General features: G+C 33.9%; 2 protein-coding genes across 5 annotated transcripts; one reads left to right on the top strand and one right to left on the bottom strand.

The window, feature by feature from the left end:
- Positions 1-184: 184 nt before the first annotated feature.
- Cin (Molybdenum cofactor synthesis protein cinnamon) lies at positions 185-3,804 on the bottom strand. Of its 2 annotated transcripts, none has more exons than XM_078186826.1 (12): positions 3,355-3,804; positions 3,195-3,278; positions 2,901-3,052; positions 2,645-2,832; positions 2,354-2,561; positions 2,000-2,278; positions 1,847-1,913; positions 1,663-1,777; positions 1,312-1,587; positions 1,097-1,236; positions 815-1,002; positions 185-745 (listed from the first exon to the last, which is right to left on the bottom strand). In XM_078186826.1, exons 2-12 carry the CDS (start codon positions 3,223-3,225, stop codon positions 503-505), a joined length of 1,887 nt encoding a protein of 628 aa, XP_078042952.1. In that variant the 5' UTR covers positions 3,226-3,278; positions 3,355-3,804; the 3' UTR covers positions 185-502. The 2 variants fall into 2 exon arrangements, with proteins under 2 accessions (XP_078042952.1, XP_078042953.1); XM_078186827.1 differs by having other exon boundaries at positions 3,416-3,804.
- A 1,036-nt stretch (positions 3,805-4,840) lies between these two features.
- Positions 4,841-18,016, top strand: Whd (carnitine O-palmitoyltransferase whd). Of its 3 annotated transcripts, none has more exons than XM_078185656.1 (15): positions 4,841-5,053; positions 11,777-11,937; positions 12,024-12,160; positions 12,356-12,632; positions 12,757-13,080; positions 13,158-13,357; positions 13,443-13,647; positions 13,728-13,835; positions 13,910-13,935; positions 14,924-14,986; positions 15,483-15,597; positions 15,690-15,959; positions 16,039-16,188; positions 16,259-16,468; positions 16,559-18,016. In XM_078185656.1, the coding sequence occupies exons 2-15, from the start codon at positions 11,797-11,799 to the stop codon at positions 16,664-16,666; spliced, it is 2,334 nt and encodes a 777-aa protein (XP_078041782.1). In that variant the 5' UTR covers positions 4,841-5,053; positions 11,777-11,796; the 3' UTR covers positions 16,667-18,016. The 3 variants fall into 3 exon arrangements, with proteins under 3 accessions (XP_078041782.1, XP_078041780.1, XP_078041781.1); XM_078185654.1 differs by lacking the exon at positions 14,924-14,986 and adding an exon at positions 14,192-14,257 and having other exon boundaries at positions 4,842-5,053; XM_078185655.1 differs by lacking the exons at positions 4,841-5,053; positions 14,924-14,986 and adding exons at positions 10,559-10,906; positions 14,192-14,257.
- The last annotated feature ends 303 nt before the right edge of the window (positions 18,017-18,319 follow it).

Below are 18,319 nucleotides of genomic sequence, written 5' to 3'. Positions count from 1 at the left end.
ATATGTACTCTATCATTTTCTCAAAGATATCCGCTAGATGGACTCGCTCCGCCGCTGCTACGAGAGTAAAGATTTTTTTTTTCGATTTGCTCCGAAATAGAAAATAGTAATTAAGAAATGGCTAATGAGATCAGGAGAATTAAAACGACGGGAACACAAATTTTCATACGAAGAAAGCCTCTATTTTATTAATATGTTTGTTTTTGCGAACGAATCAATGACGATGTCCTTATTTCATAATTTTAGACTGTATTCTATAATGTAAAGTATTCGATCGGTGTAAATGTATAATTGATTCGCTATTACTTTTAATTAACATAATTTAATTATTTAAAAGATGTTTGAATTCTAACACGTAATTATAATGTATATACAAATATATTTGAAACTTTCCTTAAAATCTGACAACATTGTTGTACATTGTTCATGGAACATTTCATTGCCTCCGATACAAAAATATAAGAATATTGCTCTTTATAGTATGATTTTATTAAACGTCTCTCTAATTTACATATTGCGGCAATCCAATCAATATTGCTTTCACTATGTTTCCTGAATGTAATTCAGGTTTTTCTGCGGTACGAGCCGGTAGCACCAACAATGCGTTTGCTTGCTTGCAATTAAGTAATTTACTGCTTATTTGATTCCCGGTGCTATAAGCAACTGGTAATCCATGCGGTTCCGTCCATTTTATAATTGCTCTGGCATATTCAGGACGTGGATCCAAAGCGTAAGACGATGTCAACTGCAACGAATGTAGATTATTCAGTATTATACGACTTGACAATCCTCGATAAATACAAATATTACGCACCTGAGCATCTATAACGGTAGGCGAAGAACTATCTTTACATAATATCTTTAGTGCCGGCAATGCGAACAAATGCATAGTAACAGTTGCAGACACTGGATTACCTGGTAAGCACAAAAAGTATTTTTTGTTACCCTCAAATGAACATGTCGCAAACGTTGTTGGTTTTCCAGGTTTCATGTTCAAGCGCCCTACACAAAAAAAGTACGATTCAGAAATTAATTAATATTTATTATTAGGCATAGTTAACACGTAATAGTTATATGATGCTATTAACATAGATACCAAAATGTATTGTTGCATTAAAATAGTGCTGAAGTATAGGCTTTAACATATCTCTATCGCCCATTGATACAGAACCAGTAGTGATAAGAACATCAACTTCCTGTAAAGCTTCTTTAATCTTGGATATCATAGCAGCCTCCCTATACAATTTGTAGATTAAACCTTGGTAAGTCAGTATTATACTGTCCTGTGGATTCTATATCAAAAGAACTTACTCGTCTTGTGCAATACCCATATCCACGGGCTGAAAACCGTTTTCCTTTAATACCGTTAACAACGTAATTTTGTTGCTATCGTATACACGTCCTGGCATTAAATCTGTTCCAGGAGATTGTAATTCATCTCCGGTAGATAACACGCCAACGTTAGGCAGATCAGTAACAGTTACTTCTTTATAACCGCAAGCCGAGAGGAGACCTAACTCAACCGCACCAAGTTTTGTTCCTGCTTTCAAAATCAGTTCTCCTTTGTTAATATCACATCCGATAGGTCTAAGAAGAGATTACAACATGAAATTATTGAATCACTTCTTAAATATTACATTAACACAATAATAATAAAAATACCTAATATCTTGTCCACATTTTACATCAGTCATAATTTCAATTTCTTTTTCCTCTGTGTTATCAGAAGTTCCTTCTATAAGTTTAGTGTCTTCCACTTGAACAACTGCTGTCGCATCTATTTTAACACAATTAATGAATGATAAATGTGAAATACTATCTGCATGTAATGCAAGTTATAGTTTACCATCCGGAACTGGAGCACCCGTATTTACTCTAACGCATGTCCCAGGTTGCAGTTTAATTGAAGTTGCCTGTAAATTCGCATATATAAATTTCATACCAATATTTCAAGCAATTAACAACAACAATAAACGTAGTAAAGAATAGTATTACTTACAAGATCACCAGCTTTTATGCCGCTTAAAACTTTTCTCTTTCCTTTACCATCGTTTGCTAACACTGCATAGCCATCTTTAATGGATGCTCGAAACGGTGGTAAATCATATTTCGATTCCAAGTCATTGTCCAATATTCTACCATAAGCTTCATCAATATTTACTATCGATGTAGATTTTAATGGATCTGTACTTTGACATATGATTTTCACAGCCTCTTCCACAGAGATCATCGGATATGGTGATTCTCTGTTACGTTCTGCTACATTTCCCAGACACATCTACAAAAAATTGTTTATGTATATTACTAGTGCAAAAAGTTACTCTAACATTCTCAGCTTAAATTTTCAACTCACGGATACTTTATCTTGACATTTATGCGGGCAAACAGAAGATTTACTTTGTATATGTTCATGCGTATGTTGTATATTTCTCTTATTATCTCTCAATAAATCTATTGCATGAGGTAGGGCAGGAGCAATTACGCTTAAGCATTCTTTAGCGGCTTTTGGTGACCCAGGTAAATTTATAATTAATGTCTCATCTCGTATTCCACATACGGCTCTTAACGACGCGCAATAGAAGATTATTGATAATAAAATACAGCTTTAATTTGATGTATTCATCATCTTGTATGTATAATATACCTAGACAACATAGCCATTGGAGTAATTTTTAAGCTAGCGGTCATCATCGCTATAGTAATGCCTGGGACTTCTTTGTGAATAATATGTCTTGTTGCTTCAGGAGTCACGTCTCTTCTAGAAAATCCAGTACCTCCAATTGTCAAAATAACATCTACTTTTCTGCTATGACTCCAACGTTTTAAATGTTTCTATAAACGATAAATATGTAATTATATTAACATCCTTCTCATTGAATAAAGAAAACAGGAATACGTACCATTATTGTGTGTTGACTATCCGGGATAATCTCTTTGAAAAAAACCTCTCCTTTAAGAATTTTACCAATTTCAGACGTACCATCGTTAATGAAATTTTCTATTTCGGGCCCACTTTTGTCTTCATTTTTTCCAGCAGAACAGCTGTCGCTAACTATAAAAAAAAAAATTATGTAATATTTTAAAAGATCACAAATGATCACAAAATATCGTTGGTAAAGTAATTTAATAATATCGAAAAGAAATTAATTTATATTTAACCGTCGTAACGAAATTTACGACTTGAATATACATACCCGTCAATATTCCAAACCTTATGGAATTCATAATTTCTTCTTATTCTATCAATCGCATATACACCCTTGTCAAACTGTATAATTCTGAAATAAACAACACCAAGCGTTAGAATAAAGTATAGATTATATTTAATTATATATAATACATATATATACATACATGATATAATATTTATACAAAATATAAATTTCAATTGTTAAATTTAACAATAAAATATTACCATACGCATAATCGCATAAGCACGCAAATATGTTATCTTTTCGAAGAGTGGTCATAAGATACAAGATTGTACATATTTTTCACTGCTACCAACCATAGAAATAAATCAACATTAATTTAATTCATACTTCGTCGCATTTTACTATATTTTTCCGCTCCATTATATGCAATGATTTAACAATGAAACGCAAAAGTTTTGTAAGCATGCTACAGGTCATAAAACATTAACGCTCTAATATGTAAGCAATACTGTATACGTATACAGAAAAAATTGAGGACGCGTAAATTGAGATTACGTAATAAAAATTTTAAGCACAGCAATTATAATTAATTAATATCAATTCCTTCAAAAACTATGTTATCCAATTTTGCTTTACAAATGAACTTGTTGTTGTTTACAATTATATGCGCGCATGTGCAGGGATAGTGAAGTAATATTGTGGTATGTACGCAACATACAGTAGTGCTTAATCGTATTGCGCCACACCAAGAGCAAAGAGCCGAAAAATTCACGGTTCTTTATTTAAGTTTATTAGATTTCATTTCATGTTTGTTTGTTCCTCTGGCTTTCGATGCGAATCGAAGCGCTGGAATTTTTTAGAAAGATACAGCATTCATATTTGCATTCGAATAGAAATCGAATGCCGCGCCGATTGTTCCAGATGGAGCACCAGGCGAATGGATGCGTGAAAAGAGAGAGAAACAGCTTAGGTTTCTCGTCCGTATAGATACTAACACATACAGACCGCTGCCTTCTCTCTGTCTCTCTCAATCATCTGTCGTTCTCTTTCTAAACCAGCTGCGCGTAGCTGGATAAACGACAAAATAATGGGGATAAAAAGGCTCGATATGATGAGATAGAAATAGCTCAATACGGCGCGGCATTACTGTTCTACAGCGTCATAAATGCCATGCAGTACAAAAAGTAATGTATAACGTATACATGGTTATAGAATATTCTCTTCATAGCGTCGTACAATTCAAACGAACCAAGGTGACGTTGGAGAGAGCATGGAAAGCTTTCTCCCTCAACCTGTTTGGTTGACGACTCTAATTCTATTGTACTACCAATGGTGATCTGGAATGTGTTGCTGGTTGACGAAGAGGAAACCAGAACGTGCTGGAAACGCTGCCATTGGTAATTGCCATTGGAATTCATTGACATCGTCCAATCATATTCGTGAAATCTTCCCTCCGCTACTTTACAGCACATTCCAGACCATCGTTCAGCACTGCTAGATGCGTAATCGAATTGTTGATGTATGGAACGAGAAAACACAAGTTTCGAGAAGTTACTAAATGCGACGTCATAGAGGGAATATGCATGTAGCGTACACGCATACGTGAGCTTGTGTGCTGCCTTAACAAGCGCATGCATCGTCATAAGTCGGTGCAAGGCGTCTAATGTTTCATAGTTGGTAACAACTTGGTAGCCCGCTGCAATTCCGAGCATAAGAGAGGGAGTTCAAAGCAGAGTGAATTTAGTGTTACACACGAAGCCGCAGAAGAAACAGTGTAGCGGGAGGTGTGTTACGATTGTATATTCAGATTTCGAAGCGTGCATCGGTCCGTGAAATTTCTTCGACCATCAAAATTTCCTCGCATATGTATACATCGAAGGGATTTCATTTCCAGCCAGGTAATATATTTGATAAGTTGTTCAACGCGTGCTCCAACGAACGCGTAAACCTTTGGTATACTATTAATAGCAACCAAGTAAATTATTTTGGCCTACTTACGTATAAAAATCCAAGATGGGAGGCTCGACCACACACACCCTTCGACTCAGCCAATCAACGTTCGCGTTCCAATCCTTAAGGCTAATAACCTTTGACATCCATTTTATTTATACGAAGGCAGCATTCCAAATTTCCCACACAAATAACGTAATTGGAGTACGTTCTGCTATTTGAAAAGATACAAAACATATTGTACGCGTTATTGAATGAACCGAATGAAAAATATTTCGTGCATTGTCATTAAATTCCCGATTATTATTTACTACGAAATCGTGACGTCACTTCGGCATAGAAAAGATAGCGCTACGAAATCGAATAAAATTGAAATGTTACGTTTCTCAGTAAATAATGTGAAAACAACTTTACGCAAACATTGGTATATGTTTTTCTAGGTGCCATATGGAACACTATAAACTATGCTGTTCTCAAATGTTTAGAATAGAACTTTTAATTGTTTATCTTTACGTACTTTTCCGTTTTACATAAATGACACACTTTATAAAACACCATTTAATAGACTCTATTTTAACTAAATCTACATTTTTCTACTTTTTAATCAAAAACTGGTAATTACACCGTGAATATTTATAATGAAAATAAATAAAAATAATGTTGAACACGGTTAAGTTATACATATACCGCAGTTCCCACTTCATTCGGAAACAAAGAGCCTGAAAACCTGTAATTTCTACTCTCCTTTGTCTTGTCGCGTTCCTAATATTTACATAATATGTAAATAATTCCATAAAATTATTTCTAATTGAAGCAACTCAGATGATATTGCAACTATGCTCGAAATTCAAAAGTAATTCTTATCGAATTTATTCATGAATTTTATATATTATTACATTCTTTTCATATTCAAATTTAATTTAATTCTTTTACTTCGTTTTGCAACGCTGTATAAATTGTTTTACAGATTTCCTCACGAGGAACGAAAGGCGTAATTCTTTGTTATACGCCGACGATTTTCTACAAAGTTTCTCAACGAAATATCAGCGATTAGAAACTTTGTTCGCAATTAGTGAATCGTTACTTTAAATTTTAGATACGTAGTTGGACGGGATACATTCAGTAAACTTTCATATTTTTATTGTTTTCCAATGTCAAATTTTTTTTATCTCTAAGCAATTTAGAATTATTTTTTTCTGTAGGAATTATTAAATATTACGAACAATGCTAGCAGCTTTTAATTCATTTTTATGGAAAACATTTTCTAACAACAGACGATGCCGTGTGCCGTGCGTCAATTGTCTCTCTTTCATTCATGATTTCTGCTACTCGGTTTACTTGTTGAATGCGCCGTGCTATACATATGTATTCTTATACGTTGGCGTTATTATATTCTCTCGAAAAACAAATGTGAAAAAGGTGGAACATGTTCTTGCAACGTCATCCTTCTCCACTTGTCGAGTCTCAGCGCAAGGTTTTTGTTGAGGTTGGAGTGAAATTTTTCAATAATGACATCACCTACGGTATCATTCGATTTATAGTTTGTTTAGATTCGTGCCGAGGAATAAAAATAGTTCCACGCGTTCCACTGTCATCGGCTGTATCGTATTAAAAAAAAAATGAAAAGTAAATAAATATGTGATGCACCTGTTTTTTTTTTCTCTCGTACAGAACATCGGTAAATAACATATTGTTAGATATGTCCCTGTCGTCGTTATTATGATATACGTTGTTACACAAACTGGGTCATTGAACCGATAACGAAATGATAAATGGATGGGAGGTGTGTCTCCCATTGCATAACGATTTATCGTCGGGAATTCGAAAACTCGATATCTTATCGCGCGCGCAGTTCATACGTAGGAGATAAAATTCGATTCTCATTCAAAATAAATCTTACACGTTTTGTTATCGTTGCAAGATGCGAGCGTTTTAAGTAGTTGGCCAACCAGAAACGGTCGCGATAACATAAAAAATACATTTCCTAGACTTTTCGTAAACAAGATAAAAATTGTTATCGCCGGTATCCTTCGGAACGTAATGCGCCGTCGGTCGCGCGTAGGGAAAAATATTTAAAATTTCTAAATGAATCATCGATGAAAGTTTAATGAGCGAAGTAAAAAACAAAAAAATTGCGTCGGCGACCGAGGCAAAACATGTTTGCGAACATTCCATATTGTGTACTACTTGATAGCGTTCACCATTCGGAAGCGGCAAAGTCATTGTTTGTGTGACGCGTATAAATTTCAATATTATGTACACGTGAATTAATTCGGTGGCCTTAGGTTAGTAAAATTTACTATGCGATAGCGGAACATTGAAATACAATAGCAGACCGGAAGGAACATGTTCCGGGTCATTTTGGTCTTGTTATGTAATGGTGGTCACACGAAGTTTTTACAATAAACACAGTGCGCGACGTTACTACGTTAACTATTTAAATTAACGAGCTTTTCCACTATTCAATTTTACTTCTGCTTAAAATTTCTGCACGTCTAATGCGTGTAAGAGCTATTTTTATTTCACGAAATGTTTCATGAAAATTTTACCGAATATATAATACTACATTTAGTAAAATCAATTGAATAAAAATCGATTTTAGATGTAAGAATCCGATGATTAATGCAAACTTATGCGTTGCAACGCTGGCAAGAAATATTCGCTGTCAATGAGTTGATTTTAAATAGAGTTCTATGTTATTTCAATACGCATAATTACGGCTGCACGATAGGTCGAGTTCAATGACCATATAATACTCGCTTCAAGCCTGCCAGCTATAACTTACATGGGATAGATAAAATTCAATTAATTTATCAATATTTTTTGCGATCAATTTTTATCGCTATCATATTGTTAACTTTCTTAACGTTAATACAACTGTTCCATAGAAAATTGAATAATACGATGATTTCTGGTTTCCTCTAGTGTTCGAGTAATTGAAATATTATATAATAAATGTAATTAAACAGATTTCTAATTTAATTAGCCTATTGTCTACATACAGAAAAATTTAATTAAAGATAATCCTTATGCGTTTAACAAGCAAAGACTATCATAGTTGAATTATTTTTCAAAAATTTACATTGTCGCAATCACTTTCGCAAATAATTGAATATAAATTTTAGATTCACTATTAGGTTCGATATTCAAACCTTATTTATAATATTTAAGGAATAAATATATATGTTATATACACATATAAATAAATATAAATAAGTGTAAATAACTGCAATAAATAACTATGCCACAGTTCTGAGTGCTGGAATAGTAAACACGGTAGTAATTGCGTCTAGTAAAATGGTTTCCTTATGTGAATCAGCATCGTTTTAGCGGCTGAGGCAGAATTTATGGTCTTCTATTAAGAAACGGTCGAAGCACACTCGTCAAGCTGATTAAATAAAGTGCATCGGAGAGGGGGAGAAAAAAACGTGTTTGCATTAACAGCGGATTTTTGCATTTCAGCTTCGGCCGAGAGAAAAAAAAAGGTAGACTGATCGCATTTCGCAACGAGCGCATACTGCGTTATTCCAAACGGCGAAAATGAAATACCATTGGGAGGAGCAGGGGGGAAGTAGGCTAGTTGACCTTACTTAAGAAGCCGCAATTGCAGCGCGCGCGTATAGATACGTGAAACTATTTAAACAGTTGCGATACATTGAAAATATCAATTTCTCGATACCCATTTGCCGCGGCCTCCTTTTTATCGTGTCAATCGCCTAAAAGTGTTTCTAGGACAATTAGCTTGGCTTACGCTGTGCGATAACTTGCAATATTAAGGAATACCTAAATGCCTCTTTGACTTGGTTTATGTGTACTCGAACTGCTCGGGGCCAAGCTATGTCAAAAGACACGTTTCCTAAGCGATAAAAGAATATTTATTCAAAGTGAACCCTACAAGTAATTTTTTAAATTCAGTATCTCTCTATTTTTGACGATAGCTCCATCCATTTGTCATTGAATTCGAAAGAAATATGTCTACTTTTTTACTATCAATTTTTTAAACATTTTACCGTTTATCCTGATGTCTGTCAAACGTAATCAACGTATTTAAATTAGTAATTGGTTTATATTAAGATAAGAACTTCGTCTAAATAAATAATCCTCTAAGAAAAAGAACTTAAGAAAGTAATTTTAATGCTAAAGGCAATTTTGCTGCATCATACTTTGTTATACGTAAATATAAAAATTGGAGGGACTGCTTAACACCGATTGCTGGAACCCAACGCTTGAAAGTTTCGCGACAGAATCAGTTTTCCCCCAGCTTCGTTTGATCGTTCAAATTACGCGTAGAAAATTCGTCTAACAATTTTTCGAGTCTTTGTTTAAAGAGAAAGGGACACACCGCGGTCGCGGCGAGTTGGGAACCGCTGCCTTAAAGTAAAAGTGCCGCAGACCAGAACACGTTTTAGGTCTGCAACCGAGCTGCAGGCAAACGTTAGCATAGCGTCCAGTTTAGGCGAGGTTTATACATTATTCCGTAAAGGGATTTTATACCAGAATCTGGGACAATGTAACAAGTATACGGGACGAGAAGAAAATTTTATCGGACGCTAAACAAAATCTTGTCGCTTTTAACGTTTGATCTTGCATTGATTCGTGACGAAATTTCGGAGATAAAAGAGTGCATTTCTCATATTTAATAGTTATTATAAATATTGTAATTTAGGACCATTCACAATTCCGATTTAGTTTGGACAATAGGTACACTGCATAATACAACTACATAATAAGGCTAAGCGTAATTAGATACTGCTATCTTTTCCATTGACATATTGCTTTTATGCATCAATGGCTTGTAAATGAAGTGTGATCTCGTCACATGTGTAAACATGCAATTTACTGTAATCATTTGTTAAACTCGCAGGAAATCCGTAATGCAATCTTATCACAGAATACAGCGAAGAAACGCACGCACGCACATTGTTCCTCTATCGTCTTTCATAAATATAACTATATCATTATTAATTTCTCCATCGTTTTATTATCACGACTAATTGGCCGAAATAGTACACTAATTTCTATTTACTTTATAATATTAATATCATCGTAAAATTATACATATAAACTGTTTGTTTAGCAACTGCGGAAAGCGGCTAGATAATTACAGTATTCTATATATGTTAACACCCATTACCCGGAGGTCAATTGATTCACAAATTAGCGATGTAAATTCTGATTCTATATCGATACTCACAGTGTAATTTCAGATCATAAGAAATTCATTTCGCAACTAATGATCACGCGGACGCTAGATCCGCAATAGACACAATGTTACGCTGTAAGCAGTGTGCGCGCGCTTGACGTTCGAACGTGTAGAAAGACCCGAGTAATTGTTTGCGAAAATTATTACCGCTCATCCAACCAGACGAACACCGTTCCAAAGTCCAAGGTTATATAAGAGAAGCGTACAAGCGGTAATTCAGTCTTGTCCCGCGAGCGAGGAGGCCCCTTACGCGGTTTTATCCCCCTTCACGTGTCCTATTATATTTTCGCTGTGCTTATATTACGTGTACACTTGCTCATGCACGCTCGATGCAGCATGAGCAAAATTCGCGTGAACAAAGAAGCGATTACTTGAATCGGGGATAAGGATACGCCGCGATCAACCAAAAGCCATAGGTCCAGCTGTTTACGCGACCCCTATGCGCCCTTTACACCTGCCGCATTCGAAGCTTCGCCGCGCGTTTGTTTACCGTTCGTGAACGCGATTTCGAATTCTCTTGATCGCGCGACAGTGAAGATCCGACGCGACACAAAGAATTGCGAAATTCATCGTTGCAACTGCCGCACGGATAGAAACGGTCAGTTTCTGCTTTCTTATTCTATAATCACTGGAATTATTACGATATTGCAATGTTGTCATCTTTAAAATACAAGCACTTGCTTTCTGTACCCGGTTGTCCCAGTGATAATTCCATACTTTGTTTATTGTGCACAGAAGTTTTCATTTCTGGTACATAAATCGCGGATTTTATGAGTTCATTGCGGAAATTGGTAGATAAAGTTTGATACAAGAAAAGGGTAATAGAATTCATATTTTATTTTACATAAAATATTACATTATCTGTATTTTCAAAATCTATTATATAAAAATAAGTCGGGGTTTCCTTCCTGACGCTATAACTCCAGAACGCACGAACCGATTTCCACGGTTTTGCATTCGTTGGAAAGGTCTGGGGCTCCATGAGGTTTATAGCAACCAAAATTCTGGAAAAATTTCAACAGAAAAGCAGGAAAACAGGGAAAATCATTTTTCACATACAGCGCCATCTCTGATACGTAGCATGTACTACAAACCAATATGGTTTATAAAACAAAAAAAATAACTTTTCTTCATCTTTTAATCCCCAAACGAAATGTTACAAAAAACGAAGCTATCTGGTGGCGAAACGGAGTTCGCCGGGTTTGCTAGTTTTACATAAAATATTACATTATCTGTATTTTCAAAATTATGTATATATACATGCAATTTACAGTAGTAAATGTTGGAATAAAATAAAATTTCGTTTCTGGTACCAATAGTTTTAATATTGAAAAACAGTAGAAATGCTTGGAGTCCCATAAGTGTCTGAATTTTAATACTTATTAAAGATTTCCATGATCTACAATTCGATCAGATTTTGTAATCATTTGTGAGCTGTCTCCGATTAATTGACTTTATTAATTTCCAGAGCTGTAACAAAACTACAAAATGGCGGAAGCTCACGCAGCTGTAGCATTTAGTTTTTCTATTACTCACGAAGGATGGGATGTTAATTTTGATAGAGAAGTTCTACATTTGGTATGGCAGTCAGGTGTCCGTTCTTGGAAGAAGAGATTGTTCAGATTCCTCGTGAGTACACAAAATGTTCACCTAATAGTCCATTATTTTATATTATAATTGAAATGGTGTTGATAATATAATTGTATTTACGTTAGAACAACCTGAAAAGCGGTGTGTATCCTGCCTCTTTACGCAGCTTATGGATTACTACAATGTTGGTAACTGTGATACATTTCATGGGCTACAGGATACCTTATGATCTTGTCGGGAAAACTGTACCATATCTATCGGGGTGAGTTCAATGGAATAATCATTTTTACCGGATGAAAAACGTTGCTTGAACATCTGATTCCTTTTTTATAGAAAACAATAAGAAAGCAAGATGTAAGAGACAAATTTTTCTCAAGTCTGTTATGTGTTTTTTTTATATAAAATTATAAATGTAATCGTATTTCTAATTAATGCGCGTTCGCTTATATTTCGATAGATTGTCAATACTGGCGCATTTAGCTGGATCGTTTGCTGTTGGACTCTCTCTATGGCTAGTAGTGATATATGCGATGCGGTACACCTTGAAATTATTACTTATGTACAAAGGATGGATGTACGAATCGAGAGAGAAAGGAACTAAGCTTTCAAGAGCTACCAAAACGTGGACCTCGTTAGTCAAATTGTTCATTATATGGCATAAACCAATGTTGTACAGTTTTCAAGGATCTCTACCGCGACTTCCATTACCATCGGTAGCAGACACTATGAAACGGGTAAGACTATAAATTTATTTAAAACTTTATATTAACATTGGCGAAACGATGATAATTGCTAATTATAAATCGCTGCCCTTTATATTCGTATGGAACTAAAGATTAATAAAGAATATTTAAACAGTATCTTCGAAGCGTGCGACCTTTATTGGATGATGAGAATTACGCGCGAATGGAAACACTGGCGAAGGAATTCGAAAAAGGCATCGGCGTAAAACTTCAGCGTTACCTAGTTTTAAAATCTTGGTGGGCCACTAATTACGTTTCCGATTGGTGGGAAGAATACGTATATCTACGTGGACGATCTCCCATTATGGTGAATTCAAACTTTTACGGGATCGATGCTATTCTTATGCATCCCACCACCGTGCAAGCCGCTCGCGCCGCAAACGTTATTTATTCGTGTTTGCAGTACAGGCGTCTCATTGAACGCCAAGAACTAGAACCGGTTTGTAGATTAATTCTCTTAATTCTGTCCTCTGCTAGTACTTTTAATGCATTGTATAATTTCGTTCCGGTTTCTAGATATTAATCCAAGGCTTGGTGCCATTATGCTCATGGCAATATGAGAGATTATTTAATACCACGCGAATACCCGGACGTGAAACAGATAAACTTGTCCATTATCAAGATTCTAAACACATCGTAGTATATCATAAGGGTAGATACTTCAAAGTTCCTATATATCATAAAAACCGAATTCTCCTACCTTGTGAAATCGAAATGTAAGTAAAGCAAATGAACCTTTTATGACTGTAACTATCTGCATATCTGTTTTATCTATATTATTTGTATATTTATATATTACAGTCAAATGCAGCAAATCTTAGATGATACATCTGAACCATTGGTAGGGGAAGAAAAGTTGGCCGCGTTAACGGCAGGAGAAAGGACTGCATGGGCAATAGCCAGAGAAGAATATTTTGCAAAAGGAACGAACAAAATATCCTTAGATCTCATTGAAAAGGCAGCATTTATAGTTGTATTAGACGATATACCATACATATATGATCCGGTAAGTGACGCCATAAATTGTACAAGAAATTAATTGTTCAAATTATTTTTCTGTATTATGAATGAATTCTGTGCTACCAGTCAAACCCAGATAAATTAGATCAATACGGTCGCATTCTATTACACGGCAAAGGGTATGATAGATGGTTCGACAAATCTTTTACTTTGTGTATCGGCAGCAATGGCAGAGTAAGTAATGTTATCTTGAATTAATTTATCGAAATGCGAATTAGAATTTTCTAATACCGAGTTATGTATTATAGACTGGTTTCAATGCTGAACATTCGTGGTGAGTTCTTTTTCATTAAAAATATAAATTTATAAAGTACTGTCAGACAATATAAAAAAAAAGTGACTTATAAGGCAAGAAGATGGTTGAAAAACAGTTATGTCGCAGCAATATATATATTTTCTTTGTAAACATTTTGAACTCTTTTACTATATTATCGTAATAATATAATACATTGGTAAACAAAAATGTGATACTATAAAAATCGCAATAGAGCGCATTGAAATCCGATATTATAATCAGAAGTAATGAGTAGGGCAGATGCTGCAGTGATGTCACATTTGTGGGAGTACGTCATGTCTAAGGATACCGACACTAAACAGTAAGAATCCAAGTTCACACAGCTTCTGAACATTAATTGTTCACTGTTTCTTCTGCTTCTCTTGCCTTCTCTGCTGTCTCTCTAAGAAGGCCCACTGCAACATATTAACTACAAATTCAACGAAAACCACAATCTTCAAAGAATTTATTTCGTTAGATTTTTTTAGGTTTTTGGCGGCCAGAATTTTCAGAATTAGAATTAAAATTCATGGCTTACGGTTCGATGCCGCGTTTCATTTAAAAATTAAGAGTTATGATCGACGGATGATCCGAGGCTTCAGTAGCAGGGACTCCTAGCTCTGATGAAGCAAGCTGCAACGTTTGCGAAACGTCGGCAACGCGCTGAAATTAGACGCGGCATCCAACCGGAAGCCATGAATTTTAATTCCAATTCTGAAAACTTGTTTCATTTTTATTTATATACACGACTGAAAATATGAATTCCTCCACTTATGTTAAGCAGAAGATTACTTTTTGTAATTTCTGTTCGTATTAACACTTTTGAAGGTAATTCTGTGAAACGCCTTATGTCTTTGAAGATTTCAACTGGTATCTGCCATCTCTTTGTTTTATTTCTACATCTTATTGGTGACTTACACATTTACTGTAAACCATTTCTTTTCTGTGTAAAAAAGTTAAATAACTTGATTTGTAATATGCTTGTTAGGGCTGATGCTCCTATAATGGGATCTCTATGGGAATATGTAATCGGTAATGAGGTGAACATGGGGTAATTTTTTTTCTTATATTTCTTATGTTTTACTGTAACAACGTTTTCATATAACTCATATAACATTTATTATAACTTATTTTGCTTCTCTAATTCTGTATGTATGTATATAATACCATTCCATGAGTGATAATAATAACTAATAATCGTATATATGTACACATTTACTTATATTAATTTTCAGTGTAACACTTAAATAGAATTCCAGCGTGTGTCTCCAATTCTTAATGATAAATATTTTAATACTACTAATGCTTTTTAAAATTGCAAGTTTCAAAAAGAAATTGGATAATAGCTTTCCTTAACGAATAAATATGTGAATTACACATTACCATAAATATACAAATTATAATTTTATTCATTTTTGCATTAAACCGGAATTCATAGTTGAGCAAAATTTGTTGATACTCTATTAATCATATATGTGTACATGTATAAATTTATTGTACGCGTATTTTGGTACTTGGTGTAACAAATTCGCTGACATCTATTACAGATATGGAGAAGATGGACGTAACAAAGGTGAACCAGAATTTTCACCTCCGTCTCCAATACGACTTCAGTGGGATTTAACTTCACAGTGCATAGACACTATTGAAGAATCAGTTCAAGTAATGATCGATATATTTAAAATATTCTTGGAGTTACGATAAGATTAAAAATTAAAGATACTCGATTCTACAACAAATTTTTCTTTATTTAGGTGGCTCAAAAGTTATTAAGCGATGTTGAGTTACGCATTTACGTACACGATGCATACGGCAAAGGATTCATGAAAATCAATTCAATGTCACCTGACGCATACATACAAATGGCACTTCAATTGGCGTACTTCCGTGATTCTGATAAATTTAATTTAACTTACGAGGCGTCCATGACTAGACTGTTCCGCGAAGGTAGAACCGAAACAGTGAGACCGTGTACAATCGAATCTACGGAATGGGTAAAAGCAATGCATGATAAAGGTGCAACTGTAAGTGATAAAAATTGTATTTATTTTCATTTAATTTTCATATAATTCGTATTTATTTATAAATAATTTTTTATTGCAGGTAGAACATAAGTACAAACTATTGTTGGCTGCAGCAAAGCAACATCAAAAAGGTTATCAAGATGCTATGAGCGGTAAAGGAATAGATAGACATCTATTTTGTTTATACGTTGTATCTAAATATTTAGAAGTAGATTCGCCTTTCTTGAAGGTAATATTATTTCACAGTAAACGTGTATTTTATTAAATGAAAAACATGTTCTAACAAGTTTCCATTCCAGGAAGTTTTAAGCGAGCCGTGGAAGTTGTCCACCTCGCAGACACCGCATGGTCAAACATCTCTAATCAATTTAAAAAAGCATCCAAATTGTATCTCTGCCGGCGGTGGTTTTGGTCCTGTGGCCGATGACGGATATGGCGTGTCATACATCATTGCTGGAGAGAATCTCATATTTTTCCACATCTCGTGTAAACTCAGTTCCTCGCAAACCGTAAGAATATGTAGTTGATTTGAATGTAATCATTCGCAATAATGTATATGTTATTAACGAAATTTTTAACATAATTGTACTTACTTTTAGAATGCTGCTCGATTTGCTAAACAAATAGAAAATGCACTAGCCGATATGAAGAACTTATTCATTGAAAGGCAGAAATTGCTACAAGCCAAAAAGAATGGATCTCTGTAATTAATGGACAAGAACGCAACGAGTGAACATTAAGAAGAGCTAAGGATGCTGGAAACTTTTTCTTAAAATGAACGATAGTTTATTCTATTTATATAACTGCAAAATGCACAACTTTTGAACATTTGCCTACGTAAGTCCTTAACGGACACTTAAAAAAGTACAAATTAAGCAATGAACAAATAATTTTCATTGGAAAAATTTTAAGAGATTTTTCGTCAAGAATTTACTTACAACATTTATATAACTTTATAAAGTAAAATGTATATTTCATATCTTTTGATACTATAATACTATATGAACACATGCACAGATTAATTATAGATTTTCTAATGGAAAAAAAACTACGTCAATTCTATTATATTTGACAGAAGTATTCAACTAAGAGAAAGATTGATATATACTCTAGCACTTCGATATTTTATTCAATTATTAGTTTCGAGATTAATGTAGCAATCGAATGTAAAAAAGAAGTAGATCAAATATTCGGAGGAATTTTTAATCTTATTTCATTGGAAAAATATGACTTGATGAGTATAGTATTAGGTACACACTTATCATTCATATTTTTATTCATTAGACTGTTATATCATTTAATAATCAATATCTAGGCGAAGTATTCAATATTTTGAGTCATTGTTAAAATGAATCAATCCAATACAAATAACTTCAGAATAATTGGCAATTGTATATAATGAAATATGTATAAAGACGAATCATGTTATGTTGCAGAAATATCAAGTGATTCTTTTAAAAAATTCGTCTACGAATGAAAAGATTTTGTCTTAATGCGAGAAATAATTTTTTGATAAATAATTAATGAATTTACAATTAACAAGGCGGCACTTTACGGTGCAACGTGATCGTGTTAGTAATTAGTATAAAGTTATGTTAACTAATATGCCATAAATCAATATCTCCAACCTATCAATGCAAACTTTTATTGTTATAGATAGTTTTATACGTGTAATGTATTACTCCTTTATATTAAGATTTTATTAAAATTATATTTCCAGGTATTGGTGCTTTTACACTTTTATTAATGGTATTTTACAACTTTACGTGTATAACATATATTTATACAAGCTATATTAAATAGATAGTGAAGTAAATAATGATAAATAGTTATTTTGTACGTTTACGTAAAAATTGTAAATACGTTAAACTGACAATAATAGAATATTTTTTAAATGGGAAATAATTTAGGCCCTAAGAGAAAGTCCTTTTACATTTAAGTAGAAGTCCCAAATTTATTGGATTTTGAACATCTTAAATTGTTCACACACTGTACCTATACTTCGTAGTAACAAGTATTGGAACGAAATAAGAGAATATACATTTTATGCATTTTAAGATCTATGTTTCCACTTTTGATGTTACTACACCTCTAAACAAATACCGATTCTTACGTACATTCTATTTCATATACTTTTTATTTTTATTTAATTTTAATTCAAATAAAGTACGCCCTTGTTCTCTTTCTGACAGCATTTCGTTATGTCTTACTTTTATTTATATGTATTTTATAGGTCTGCTATTTATTTGGATAAATCATATAAGATAATCTTTATTGGATACTATGAAAGTTTTTCAAATTTTTGAGAAGAAAATCGTATGTATGTGTGCGTAAGTTTTGTGCTATGAATATAGCTTCAG

Source organism: Augochlora pura, chromosome 7 (assembly GCF_028453695.1).
Source record: "Augochlora pura isolate Apur16 chromosome 7, APUR_v2.2.1, whole genome shotgun sequence".
In the NCBI taxonomy this organism is placed as follows: domain Eukaryota; kingdom Metazoa; phylum Arthropoda; class Insecta; order Hymenoptera; family Halictidae; genus Augochlora; species Augochlora pura.
Note: the sequence above shows the minus strand (reverse complement) of the source record. Positions and strands in the feature narration are given on the sequence as shown.

Excerpts from the sequence above, each read along its gene's own strand:
- Cin (XM_078186826.1), bottom strand. The coding sequence starts at position 3,225 with ATGAATTCCATAAGGTTTGGAATATTGACGG. Across the intron at positions 2,562-2,644 it reads CCAATGGCTATGTTGTCTAG|AGCCGTATGTGGAATACGAG; the intron begins GTATATTATACA and ends CGCGTCGTTAAG. Across the intron at positions 746-814 it reads CTACCGTTATAGATGCTCAG|TTGACATCGTCTTACGCTTT; the intron begins GTGCGTAATATT and ends CATTCGTTGCAG.
- Whd (XM_078185654.1), top strand. The coding sequence starts at position 11,797 with ATGGCGGAAGCTCACGCAGCTGTAGCATTTAGTTTTTCTATTACTCAC. Across the intron at positions 12,633-12,756 it reads TAGCAGACACTATGAAACGG|TATCTTCGAAGCGTGCGACC; the intron begins GTAAGACTATAA and ends ATATTTAAACAG. Across the intron at positions 13,081-13,157 it reads AACGCCAAGAACTAGAACCG|ATATTAATCCAAGGCTTGGT; the intron begins GTTTGTAGATTA and ends TCCGGTTTCTAG.